This window comes from Drosophila navojoa, chromosome 4 (assembly GCF_054131105.1).
Source record: "Drosophila navojoa isolate 15081-1374.11 chromosome 4, UAZ_NAV_1.0, whole genome shotgun sequence".
NCBI classification, from domain to species: domain Eukaryota; kingdom Metazoa; phylum Arthropoda; class Insecta; order Diptera; family Drosophilidae; genus Drosophila; species Drosophila navojoa.
The window spans coordinates 16,471,279-16,484,447 of NC_142892.1; the positions used below are offsets into that span (position 1 = coordinate 16,471,279).

Below are 13,169 nucleotides of genomic sequence, written 5' to 3' on the forward strand. Positions count from 1 at the left end.
AACCACTAAATAAATTTAATATATAATTTATATATAATAATATAATATATACATTGTATGTATGTATATAAAAATTTTAATTTCAAATTCAAATGATAAAAAATACTGCTATATATTATATATATTTTCAAATAAATATATTTAAGTATAAGTCTATGGCTGTGTTCAGCTACGGTTAACGAAATTCGAAATATCAGTTGCCAGCTGGAGCTGGAGCTGTTGCTCCAAAAGCCGGAGCACTCGAAGAAATCGCAACGTTTACTCGTTTCCAGCCACGTGCTGTATGCACACTGATTGAAGCAACCACCCGGAAAGTTCACGATTCTGCGCTGTGGGCGCAACGCCTTCGTTTGGCTCCCTTTTGGGGTGGGGCAGACGAAATAACGAAATGACGAACGCATCAGTTTTGCAGTGCAGTCCGGTGTGGGTCTGTTAACTGGGATTAGGCACGCCATCGCTCGATATATAGCGGCGGGCAAATGCGTTAAGCCAAAATGACGTAAGCTCTCGCACGAATATGTCAACAGCTCAACCGAAACTTGGCCAGCGTGTACAAGTAGCGGGCAAGAATCAACTTAGCGGCCGTGTCGCCTATGTGGGGCGCACCACATTCGCTGGCGGCCAGTGGTTCGGTATTGTGCTGGACGAGCCGCGTGGCAAAAACAATGGCACTGTCCATGGCAGCACCTACTTCAAGTGTGCGCCCAACTGCGGCCTCTTTGTGCGTGCCCAGCAGCTGCAGCTGTTGCTAGGCTCGGGCCCCGTGGACGAACTCAAGCGCAAACAGGACAATAATCGCACAACGGAGAGCATGCAACGCGAAACGAACAAACTGAAGCTGGCCCACAGTAGGCAGCGCAGCAGCAGGCAGACAGCGGCAGCAGCAGCAGCAGCAGAAGAGCAGGTGAGTCACTCGAACAGCTGGTGGGTGGAGTAGAGTGAAGTGAAGCGGAGTGGAGTGGAGCTGAGCTATGTCACACATGCATATGGAATGCCACTGTTAATTAATTAATTTCAAACTCTGCAGAGGGAGGCGAGCTCATCAGCCGAGCGCTTGAGCAGGAGGCCACCAGAGAATGCAACTTTTACCATGACTACTTCCAAGACTTGGATAACTTCCACACAGCTGCAACCACAAGCGCCACCAAAGGTAAGCAAAGAATATATTTGAGATGTTGAAAAGTGAAATGTAATAATAATAATTAATAATTAAAGGAACCAGATCCAGAGCAAGAGCCAGAGCCAGTGCCAGTGCCAGCGCCTTTGGTGAAGCAGCAGAGGGCAATGCAGCCTGAGACTTCAACTTCCACACAGATCGGTCAGCAGAAGAAGGAAACACAGAGTAAAGCAGCAGAGGCTCAGGCTCAGTGCCAGGAAGAGGCTCAGGCTCAAACTAAGACTCAGATTAAGGATCAGGATAAGGCTCAGGCTCACGCTAAATCTCAGACTAGAGCTAAGGCTCAGGCTCAGGCTCAAGCCCAACCCCAAGCTGAGGCTCTGTCTCAGGCTCAGACACAGGACGAGACTCAGTCCCAGGAACAGGCACAGGCGCAGGCTCAGGATCAAGCTAAGAGTCAGATTAGAGCTAATGCTCAGCCTCAGTCTCAAGCTCAGTCCCAGGAACAGGCGCAGGCTCAGGCTAAAACCCAGACTCAGTCTCAAGCTCAGTCCCAGCTTCAGGCTCAGTCTCAGTCTCAGTCTCAGTCCCAGCCACAGTCTCAGTCCCAGGCAACTCCAGCTCAGTTCGAGCGGGCCGCTGCCCAGTCATCCGTATTGACGCCACCGGCCATGACCTGCAATCAGCGACGCTCCACATCCTATACACAGCTGCGGCCGACGCGCATCAGTCAGCCCAAGCCGACGACGGCACAGGCGCAGAGCACCACGGCGCAGCTGACGCTGGCCATGCCCGTGCCGCTGGCGCTGGCGCCCAAGCGCAGCAAGACGAGCATGAGCCCCACGAGCAGTGTGAAGCGGATGGCGCCCGCTGCATTTGTGGAGGCTGGATTTCTGGAGATATTGCGGCCGCAGTTTACGCCGGGTCCGGCACTGCGCACGCCCAGCACTGTGGCGCCACCTATGGAGAGCGCTGAGCTGCGGCAGCTGCGCGAGGAGCTGCAGCTGCTGCGCGTGCAGAGGAGTGAGGACAAGCTGAAGCTGCTGGAGCTGGAGCGCATCAAGATTCACAACGAACAGTTGCTGGAGTTCAAGTCGCAGATCATGACGCAGCAGGTGCTGCTGCAGCGAGAGTTGCAGCGCTGCCGGCACGAGCAGCGCGAGTCGCTGGAGCTGACGGCCAAATACAAGCGGGAGCTGGACGATGTGGCCGACAGTGTGGAGCTGCTGACGCTGGACAAGGAGATGGCCGAGGAGCGCCTGGAGACGCTGCAAATGGAGCTGGAGGCACTGCAGGAGCGCAACGATGAGCTCAGCCTGGATCTGGAAATACTGCGTGCCGAGCAGGAGCAGGACCACAACGAAGACCAATGCCTGGAGAAGACGGAGAAGCAATCGACGAACACGACGACGCTGCAGTCGACGGGCGAGTTCCTGCGCCTCGAGCAATATAACCAGCGACTGCGAGAGACGGTGGTCCGACTGCGAGACACCCTGGCCCATGAGAAGCAGCTGGCGCAGCGCACCCACAAGGAGCTGGAGACGAAACACTCGGAAATCAATGAGCTGAAGAGCATCAAAGAGCTGCAGAGTCGACGCGTCGATCAAATGGAAATGCAGCTGATGGACCTGAAGGAGCAGGTGGATGCTTCACTGGGCGCCGAGTCCATGGTCACGCAGCTGGCCACGCTCAAGCTGGAGCTGGAGGAGCGTGTGAAGCTACTGGAAGATGAGGTGTCCGAGCTGGAGGCACTGGAACAAATACAGGAGCAGCTCATCGAGAGCAACCAGGAGCTGGAATCGGATCTGCGGGACGAAATCGACAAGCTCAGCGGACAGGTAAAGTCCCTGGAGCAGCAGAAGAACGCCGCTGTGGAAAGCCTCTACGATCGTGATGTGACTATATTGAAGTTCAGAGATCTGGTGCGTCAGCTCCAGGAGCAGCTGCAGCTGAAATCCGACGGCGGCAATCTCTCCATCGAGGACTTCAGCAGCGCCAATGAATCGCAGCAGGAGGAGACCTCCCAGCAGAGCCTGGCCGACTACCAGCACATCTTCAGCGTGAGCAAGGCCTATGGACGGGCACTGGAGCAGCAGCTCAAGGCTGTCGAGCTGCGACTCGAGCGCCAGCATCTGGAGCACGTGCTGGCCTTTGTGCCCGAGCAGTTTCTCCTGCGTGGCGGCGAGCACGACGTGGTGCTGGTCATGCTGCTGCTGGAGCGCATGAACGACAAGCTGGAGATCGTTTGCCAGGCCATCAACGAAAAGTTTCCAAATGCCTGCGAGTTCGGTAAGTTGGGGCTGGGATAACTAATTGGTTAGCACACTTCTAATAAGACTGATTTAGCTGAATTGCCAATTGGAATATATATTATAAAAATATATTAAAATATAGCTATATTAAAATATATATAAATAATATATTCTCCATATATATATATTTTCCATTTTAAGTAATTATTTATTATTAATTATCCTTGATCATTCTATCATAATCATATGATTCTATTATAATAATATTGTAAAACGACCTTTAGAAACTGATTTTATTTTATTCTTTTTAGTTAATGTATTAATTATGGAACTTTAAGAATTAATTTTTAGTTTTATTTAATGATCTTTATCCGTGGATCTTTTAAAAATGGAATTCTGTTTGGTATAAATATTAATTAAATTTTGGTGAAATAATTTGTTCAATGATACAAGAGAGCTAATAAAAATAAGCTGACATCAATGTATTAAAGTTCAATATAAATTCCAATTGCCAAATAAATTAATTATACCAGAGTTCAATTTTTAAAAAATTCCATAGATTCTTTCCCAATTGTATAGACTATTAAATTATTATTATTTTTAATTATTTATTTGTTTTTTATTTATCTTTCTTGTTTGCAAATAGAATATATGTATATAAATATTTCATCGATTAATATTTCTGATTTATTAAATTAATATATTATATACATAGAAGCTTGATAAAGCTTCTATAAGCATTTTATTAAGTAGTTACTAAAAAATAATACAATTTTCCTAATATATATTATAATATATTGCAATAGAATCCATGACATCTCTTTTCTCTTTCACTCTCCCTTCTACCAGGTCGCGATGCCATCTTCGAGGGCTACTCCGTGCAGCGCTACATCTTCCGGGCGCAGTGCATCTACTTGCTAAAGAGCCTGCAGCTCGTGCTGCAGCAGTTCCGCTACGGGCTCAATCACTGCGACTACGAGCTGTGCACGCACGCGGCCATCTATCGCATGGATCTGGAGGTGCAGGAGCAGCAGCTGGATGAGTTTGTGCGGCTGCTGAAGACGGGTCAGCTGGACGAGCACACGAATTGTGAGCCCATACGCCGAGTGCTGCACTACATCAATGGGCTGCACCAGAATCTGATGCCGCCGCAGACGCTGGTGGATCTGCTGGACGAGCAGCAGCTCTATGGCGCCCTGATTGAGGTGTACGAGGCGGGCATGGATTCGGTGAATGCGAATGCTGGCATGCTGCACACCATCATACAGCTGGGCGATGAGCAGACCGCCTCCTTCCACTGCATGCAGCTGCTCATGGAGCACAGCTGCGCGGCCAAGCAGAAGCTGAAGAAGCTGCAGCGCAAGCTGGGCTCCAATAAGACCGCCGCTGCCTGGACGGGCATGCAGTGCGCCCGGTACCAGCGCATACTGGAAGCCAACGAGGCCCTGGGCGCGCTCATCAGCATGCTGGGCGTGTCCGCTCGAGAGGCGACCAAGGAGTCCAATGGGGGCATAGCGCACGAGAAGCTCTGGCGCATATTGAGCCTGAACTACAGCAAATATGCGCCTGCCCAGGAGACGGAGCAGCGGGAGCTGGACGCGTACAGTCAGCGGTGCATGCAGCTGCTGGAGGAGCAGCTCGAGGAGCTCTGCGCCCTGCTGGAGCCCCGAGATGTGAACACTGAGTATGTGCGCCACTCCAGCTCCAATACGCTGCAGCAGCGCGCCGCCCAAATCAGGCGGCACTACGAGGACGTCAAGAGCCTGGAGCTGGCTGTGGCCGAGCGGGACAAGGAGCTGAAGGCACTGAAGTACTCGGCCAAGCTGAAGCAACAGGATTACTCGGAGCTGCAGGTGCGCAAGGAGATGGCCGAGAAGCAGGTGCATCGCTTTACCCACGACTATTGCCAGACGCTCACCCAGATGGCCGAGGGCCTGGAGCAGCTGGAGCAGGCCATGCTCTCCAAGGAGGCGGCCATGCAGCACGCCCTGAACACACTCAACGACAAGCTGTCCGCTCTGGAGCTGGCCCAGCAGCATTGCCAGCAACAGCAGCAGGTGGACAGCGCCTGTGTGAGCAGCTCGACGCGCATTTGCAACCGGGAGCTGAACATGATGCACCAAGCGCTGCGCCAGGAGCGCGCCCTGCGCGTCCAGCTGCAGGACAACGCGCTCTGCAAGAGCTTTGCTGCCCTGGAGCCGTTGCATGTGCCACAGCTGGAGCAAAACGGCGAGCTGGCCCGCCTGGAGGCGCAGCTGCGCCGCTTGAAGAACCAGTGGCTGCTCGCCCACCTGGACCTGGGCCCGGCTGGCCACGAGCGTCGCTCCCAAATCAAGCTCCAGGCCAGTCGACTGCTGCGACATATCTTCCAAGCCTATTGCACACAGAATCCACATCGAGCGGCGCCCACAGATTTTGGCTTATTCATCAGCGACGATCTGAGGCGCGTCCTATAGGCCAACTTATATATACATACATCTATATATACATATAGTGTTAGACTTCAATTGTATTACGGCGAAAATAATAGTACATTATTGTGATTTGCTGCTTAAACCTATTAACAATTATAGAGTTCGTTTTGTTTGTTAACCGAAAACTGATTAAATTTGCAGTATATAGCGAAAATATTAAACAATTAACAATCGAGTTTTGTTGCTCTCTTGAGGAAATAAAATTTCAAACGTTATTCATGGGTCAATGCATTATTTGGATAAACTTATATCCAACTACTCTCACTGATAAAAAGCTGAGTAATTATATATGTATTATATAAATATATATTAAAATTAATTTAAACTTATCGATGTCAGAATTTTTTGTTTACACTGACTGTTTAATAATTATATTATTTAAGTTGATTAGAAATATGATAATATATTATATTAAATTAATTTATATTTTAAAAACCAATTTGCATATTAATTATTATTATTTTAAATAAAGCCAAATTGTGCGGATTTTCGTAATTATAAAATTAATATTCTTCACATAAAATAACAAAATTAAATTGAATTTTATTGAATTAGGTAATTTTACAGAATTTATTAGAGTATAGTTTTAAGAATTGAGAATTTTTAATTTACTGCATGATTAATTTAATTCAATAAAAATCTCTTTTAAAATTTTGTAAATCTAAAAGATATGGTAAAATTATTAAAATTTTCTTAATTAAAGCCAATATTATTAATTTGTGGTATCATTTATTTTTAATGAAATATACATATATTTATTATTAATTTTTTAGCAATTGCCGAATTTTATTTAGACATGCGGAACTAAGTTTTTTGCATTTTTTTTATATATTGCTTTGAAATATAAAGCTTAAATGTGTAAAATATTTTAAAATTCGAAGAATTAATTGTTAGTTGGTTAAGTTCTTATTCCCTCAAAAAAATATTAAATATATATATAAAATATATATTGAATTCATATATTGTAATAGATTGATTTTTTATTATTTATGAAATCAACAAAATCTACAAATAATTCCAATGTCGAGCGCTCTCGACTGTAGCGTTCTTAAGTGTTGTTTATTCAGTTTACAATTTACAATATACAATTTACACAATATATATACACGTATAAACATATGTATGTGTGCTTGGATGTGTGCGTGTACGTGTGTGCGTGTGTGTGTGACATCCATGAGAACGCGCAGTTCAATGAGAAGAAGAGAGCAGTTCAAGCACTCCAAGTGGAAACGCTTATCACATGAGCAAGAAAGAGACGGATAGATAAAAGAATGGGCAACTATAACGGTTATGTGCCGGTGCAAGATGGCAGCTCTCTATTACGTTTTGCTAATTGCATTCTGTTGCTGTTGTCGTAGTTGTTGTTGTTGTCGTAGTGGTGTTGTTGTTGTTGTGGGATTTACATAAATACATTTAATGTTTAATGAGAAGAAAATTGAATCGTAGGCTATTTACAGTTGTGCTGGCAAACAAAACAAGTCACTGATGCATATTGGGAGGCGCTATCGAAATATAATTGAATAGCTCTCGATAGTGATGTGTGCAATTATCGATAGTTTGGCCATCGAACTTACCTCACGACTTGGGCGCCGTCTGACGCTTGGCCACAATTTTGCCCTGATCGCGACTGTTGATGACCTCGGCATGGAAGCCCGTCTCCCAGTCGGCATAGTACTTGACGGTGCGCACATTGCCATCGGGCTCGACCAGGGAGTACTCGCCCTTGACCACATCGCCGTCGCGCTCCTCGCGCTGATGCTTGTTGTCGCCAGTGTGAGGATCATTTACCGCATACTCAAAGGCATAACGTGGATGCGCATCCTGTGAAGCAGTCAATATATAGAATTTGCCAATCGCCACAATATCTGCCTGACTTACAAAATGCTCGAGATGCTTCTCTGGCAGAACCTTAAGCAGCGCCGGCTGAGCCACTGGGGCGGTCTTCAGATAAGCAGCGGGCGTAAGAGGAGCCTGAGCACTCAGCGCCGAGACGCTGGGCGCATAGCGATTGAAGCCGGCGCCAAAGGCGCCAATGCCATGGCCCAGGCTATAGTCGGCCAGCGGTGCGCCCAGCTGCGCCAATCCAGCACCATGCGCCAGAGCGCCCTGGTAGGTGAGTGCAGGCGAGACGGCAGCATGTCCAAGCGAAATGGCGCCATAGTAGCCGCCATTAAGTGCGCCAGCCGAACCCAAACCTAATTTACCTAAATAAAGAGAGAGAGAGAGAGAGAGAGAGAGAGAGAGAGAGAGATAGAGATAGATACGTCAGCCAATCGCCTATTATCTCCCTTGGCTCACCCGCATTGAGTCCATAGGCTGTGCTGCTGATAATGCCTTGGCCAATTGCTGATCCCGTTGTCAGCTTGCCCAGTGGAGCTGTTAGCAGACCAGGCTTGGACACATATTGAGTGGCGATGGCGCCATGGCCAGAGGTGGAGTAGCCCAGGCCCAGACCCAAGCCCAATCCCAGTTTGGATGCGGAGTAGCCTTGAGCAACTGCTGGAACGGCGCCAATAGCTATCGCTGGCTTGGATGCGTACTGCGTGCTGGCATATCCAGTGCCAATGGTCGAGACTAAGCCTGGCGCTCCATAGGCCACCTTGGCAGGAGCAGCTGCAATGGTCGCAATCGCTGGCTTTGACACATATTGATGGGAGACGGCTCCGGCTCCGCCATAGCCAGTGGATACTTTTGTCAGAGCTGGAGCAGCGGCATAACTGCTGATGGCTGGCGCAGCTGGCAAGTAGGTCTTGGAGAGCGTCGCTCCATAGCTGGCGACAGCAGGAGCTCCATAGCTGACAGTCTTGGTGAGAGCAGGAGCAGCTGCATAGGTAGCCACAGCGGGTTTGGACACATACTGATGGGAGACAGCGCCAATACCAGAGCTGCCATAGCTGGTGGCTACTTTAGTAACAGCCGGAGCAGCGGAGTAGGTGGATATGGATGCAGGTGCATAGCTGGCCACCTTTGAGATGACGGGACCCGTTGAGTAAGTGGCCACAGCCGGTGCATAGCTGGCCACCTTGGCTATGGCTGGAGCAGCAGAGATGGCCACCGCAGGCTTCGAGACGTATTGATGGGAGACAGCGCCGATTCCTGAGCCGCCGTAGCTGCTGGACACCTTTGTTATAGCGGGGCCAGCAGAGTAGGTGGCCACAGCTGGGGCTGCATAGGATGCCACCTTGGCAATGGCTGGAGCAGCAGCGGGATAAGCAGCAACTATGGGCTTCGAGATGTACTGATGGGAGACGTCGGCTGCCTGGCTGTAGGTCGCCACCTTGGCAAGCGAAGGAGCTGAGGAGTAGGTGCTGATGGCTGGAGCAGCATAGCTGACAGTCTTGGTGAGAGCAGGAGCAGCTGCATAGGTCGCCACGGCGGGCTTGGACACATATTGGTGGGAGACAGCGCCATGGCCAGAGCTGCCATAGCTGGTGGCCAGCTTGGTGATGGTTGGAGCAGCGGAATAGGTGGATACGGCAGGCGCTGCATAGGTAGCGACTTTGGCAACCGCTGGAGCAGCAGCATACACTGTGGATGGCTTGGAAATGTATTGGTGGGAGACATCAGCTGCCTGGCTGTAGGTCGCCACCTTGGCAAGGGAAGGAGCTGAGGAGTAGGTGCTGATGGCTGGAGCAGCATAGCTGACAGTCTTGGTGAGAGCAGGAGCAGCTGCATAGGTAGCCACAGCGGGCTTGGAGACATACTGATGGGAGACGGCGCCAAGACCAGAGCTGCCATAGCTGGTGGCTACCTTGGTAACAGCCGGAGCAGCAGAGTAGGTGGATATGGATGCAGGTGCATAGCTGGCCACCTTTGAGATTGCTGGACCGGTGGAATAGGTAGCCACAGCTTGTGCATAGCTGGCCACCTTGGGCACAGCCGAGATGGCAACGGCGGGCTTCGACACATACTGATGGGAGACAGCGCCAAGGCCAGAGCTGCCATAGCTTGAGGAGACCTTGGTGATAGCCGGGCCGGCAGAATAGGTGGCCACAGCTGGAGCTGCATAGGATGCCACCTTGGCAATCGCCGGAGCAGCAGAGATTGTGGCCAGCGCTGGCTTGGACACGTACTGATGAGAGACAGCGCCATGTCCACTGCTGGCGTAGCTGACGGCAGGAGCGGCATAGCCGACCTTGGCCACAGTTGGAGCGGCTGCCGGATAGGCAGCGACGATGGGCTTGGAAATATACTGATGGGAGACATCGGCAGCTTGGCTGTAGGTCGCCACCTTAGCTACTGAAGGAGCTGAGGAGTAGGTGGAGATAGACGGAGCAGCATAGCTGGATATCTTAGTGACGGCAGGAGCAGCATAGCTGACAGTCTTGCTGACAGCAGGAGCAGCTGCATAGGTAGCCACGGCGGGCTTGGAGACATACTGATGGGAGACGGCGCCTGAGCCACTGGCACCATAGCTGGTGCTCAGCTTGCTAAGGGGACCTGAGGCATAGGTGGCCACCTTGGCAGGTGAGGATATATATTGGGTGGCAATGGCGGGCGCTGCGGGCAAATAGGTCTTGGTCAGAGCGGGCGCATAGCTGGCCGAGTAGCCGGAGCCGTGTGAAGAGAACAGGGACGAGCTGGTGGCCAGCTTGAGAGCAGGCGCAGGCGCAGCATAGGAAATGGAAGGCGAATAGGTGGCTATTTTGGCAACACCTGGCGATGCCTGGGCGTAGCTGTAGCCGGGTGAGCTGTAGGTCTCCACCTTGGAGAAGCCAGGCGTGGCCTTGGAGTAGGTGTAGCCAGGGGAGGTATAAGTCTCCACCTTGGTGGTCACCGGCGGGGCATAGTATGCTCCACTGGAGGCCGAGGGCGATGTGTAGGTAGCCGACTTGGAAATGCCCGGAGTGGAATGACTGTAAGTGTAGCCGGGCGAGGAGTAGGTGGACACCTTGGTCAAGGTCGGCGCAGGTGGGAGGTAGCCACCCACCAGCTTGGGCGCCGTCAGCACCGTCTTGGTTAGGGCTGGCGAAACCAAGCTCTTCAGCTCAATGCCAGAGGGCACCACCGTGGCGTACTTGGCAGCCGGCGACTTATCGGCATAGGTTATTCCGGGACCACCGTATTCCGCCGAGGGAGTGAACAGCGTCTTCTGTACGGGCGCCACATACTTGTTGATCTGCGTGAGACCGCCCTGCGAGTAGCCCGAGAGTCCAGCGGTGGACTCATACGAAGCCAGGCCGCTGCCCACAGACGATTGCAACAGTTTCCCATTCTCGGAGTAGCTGGAAATGGCGGGCGTTTGACTGTACTTGGTTACGCCGGGCGTTATGGAGAACTTGACCTCAGCTGGCGGCGCATACGAGTAGCCAGCGGCACCACCTGCATGAATGCAGGGCACAATCGGCGGCGCGATTGTGGGCGAGGGTTCTGCCAGTGCTGAGCCGAGCAGCACGCACAGCAGCACAAGGAGTCGAAGCTGTGAACGAGGAGAGGAAACAGATTTATAAAGACACAACTTATAGAAGGCACTAGGTAAAAATAAATATATTTTTTTAATTTATTGCAGAGGTAAAACTATTGGATGGCTTTCTTTCCAACTTTTTACCTAATGCGAGCGCTGAGGTTTTTATATAATGTTTATTCAATTTTATCTTTACTCTAATTAACAAACAAATTGATTTGTTTTCTTTGGCTTCTCTTAAAAAATAAATACATTTTGGTTAATATAGACTTGTTTTTAGACTGCTATGCAAGTTAAATAATTTATGAATGTATAACAAAAGCGAAAAATTTAAATTTAAATTGCTAACAATTAACTATTACTACACCAAGTCTTTAGTATATATAAATTGAAATGAAATGTAAAAGAAAACAAAAATAAAAATAAATCAATTTAAAAATAATAATAAAATAAAATTAAAAAAAAAATAATAAAATAAATATAACAAAATACAAAATGCAGTTAAAAAAAAAGAAAAAAAAAATAAAATAAATAAAGCAATCTACAAATTTATGATATTAAATAAATACAAAACACAACAAACTAATAAATAAAAATTCAAATTTTTGATACGTAATAATTGAAAACTCAATTAAAATAAGAAAACTAAATATTGTACATTTCTAATATGTTATATGACTTAAATAAAAACTTAAAAAAAAAAAAAATAAAAATAAAAATTTAATTCTCATCACGATCCTCAGACCATTTAATGTAAGATGATGATTTTTTAGATTTTAAGTAATCCTGTTTAGGGAACCGCTGAAATTGAGTTATCCAGCCAATTGTAAGTAATTGCTTAACATGCATAAGCTCAATTCAATTTTAATAATTAATTTTTTAATATTATTAATTTTGAATGAAAACTAATGCCAGTCTTGCACTCTTAACGAGAACACTCCTTGTTCTTTAAAAAATAATACATAAAGTCCATAGGCAGCCTTTTTAGACTCGCTCTTTTCAGCATATTCCATAGTTTAATTTATTTTTAGCAATAAGTTGTAGTCCTTTTGCTGTTGGCGACCCACCTTCATAGTTTCACTGGTATTGCACTTATGAAAACGTTCTGATATAGTTGAGCGCACTATATTAACTGTGTTTTTAAAATACTACTTCACAAATCGGTTCGATCGAATCGTAATCCTTGTGGCAATGCAACGGTAATTCACGATGAATGTCCTTCGTTGGTGCGTATACTCAATATCGTATTGATACGTATTCGAAATATCGGCACACGGCACACGCAACGCACGCTCGATGTAGAGCAACGCGGCTGACTGTTGGCCAGCCCGGCCCTATAATCGCTTATATACGTTCGGTCAGTTTTGGCTCACACGCATGCGCAGCAGCCACGCACCAGTTTAGCGACAGAAAAATCAAACAACAACAACAACAACCACAAAAGCGGCTTGGAAAAACGAGTAGAAAATCAGCAGCAAAAATATTGCAGTTAGGAAAAGCAAAGTCGAACTCAAGTCAGAGACTGCAGCGGGCTGACTGCCTGAAGAAAAATTGATGACTGCTCGACTGCGCTGCTGGCAGTTGGCAGCTCGCTGCTGGCAGTTGGCAGTTCTCTTTGTTATGGAGTTCTCTCGCTGCAACCTGCAATGTCTATTGGCTTTTGGCCCCACCTTCGCGCTGATCTGGGGCTCTGGCATTTTATTAGATCATAGCGAAACGCCTCGGCTTCAAAAAGTGCGCGTGGTGCGTTCTATGCCCAGTTCTCTTGATTGCTGCTGCTGCTGCGCCTGTTGCTGCTGCTGCATTGTTGGCCAAGTTTATTTATTTTTTTATTTTATTTTTTTTGCATATGCTTTTAAAGCGACTTAATTTGATTTAGATTTTAATCGCGACCATTGCGTGTAGCCGCAGCAAAAATGCAG

General features: G+C 48.1%; 2 protein-coding genes across 4 annotated transcripts; one reads left to right on the plus strand and one right to left on the minus strand.

Moving 5' to 3' along the window:
- Positions 1 to 288: 288 nt before the first annotated feature.
- On the plus strand, positions 289 to 6,053 carry Dred (Dctn1-related). Of its 3 annotated transcripts, none has more exons than XM_089259306.1 (5): positions 289 to 904; positions 1,034 to 1,150; positions 1,216 to 1,356; positions 1,459 to 3,406; positions 4,219 to 6,053. In XM_089259306.1, exons 1-5 carry the CDS (start codon positions 518 to 520, stop codon positions 5,823 to 5,825), a joined length of 4,200 nt encoding a protein of 1,399 aa, XP_089115432.1. In that variant the 5' UTR covers positions 289 to 517; the 3' UTR covers positions 5,826 to 6,053. The 3 variants fall into 3 exon arrangements, with proteins under 3 accessions (XP_089115432.1, XP_089115430.1, XP_089115431.1); XM_089259305.1 differs by having other exon boundaries at positions 290 to 904; positions 1,028 to 1,150; XM_089259304.1 differs by having other exon boundaries at positions 1,028 to 1,150; positions 1,216 to 3,406.
- An 805-nt stretch (positions 6,054 to 6,858) lies between these two features.
- On the minus strand, positions 6,859 to 12,850 carry Cpr76Bd (Cuticular protein 76Bd). Its single transcript, XM_089258850.1, has 5 exons — positions 12,315 to 12,850; positions 8,142 to 11,262; positions 7,722 to 8,047; positions 7,418 to 7,664; positions 6,859 to 7,345 (listed from the first exon to the last, which is right to left on the minus strand). The coding sequence occupies exons 1-4, from the start codon at positions 12,318 to 12,320 to the stop codon at positions 7,419 to 7,421; spliced, it is 3,699 nt and encodes a 1,232-aa protein (XP_089114976.1). The 5' UTR covers positions 12,321 to 12,850; the 3' UTR covers positions 6,859 to 7,345; position 7,418.
- Between the last annotated feature and the right edge of the window lie 319 nt (positions 12,851 to 13,169).

Excerpts from the sequence above, each read along its gene's own strand:
- Dred (XM_089259304.1), top strand. The coding sequence starts at position 518 with ATGTCAACAGCTCAACCGAAACTTGGCCAGCGTGTACAAGTAGCGGGC. Across the intron at positions 905-1,027 it reads CAGCAGCAGCAGAAGAGCAG|AGGGAGGCGAGCTCATCAGC; the intron begins GTGAGTCACTCG and ends CAAACTCTGCAG. Across the intron at positions 1,151-1,215 it reads AACCACAAGCGCCACCAAAG|GAACCAGATCCAGAGCAAGA; the intron begins GTAAGCAAAGAA and ends TAATAATTAAAG.
- Cpr76Bd (XM_089258850.1), bottom strand. Across the intron at positions 8,048-8,141 it reads AGCCTATGGACTCAATGCGG|GTAAATTAGGTTTGGGTTCG; the intron begins GTGAGCCAAGGG and ends CTCTTTATTTAG. Across the intron at positions 7,665-7,721 it reads AGAAGCATCTCGAGCATTTT|GATGCGCATCCACGTTATGC; the intron begins GTAAGTCAGGCA and ends ACTGCTTCACAG.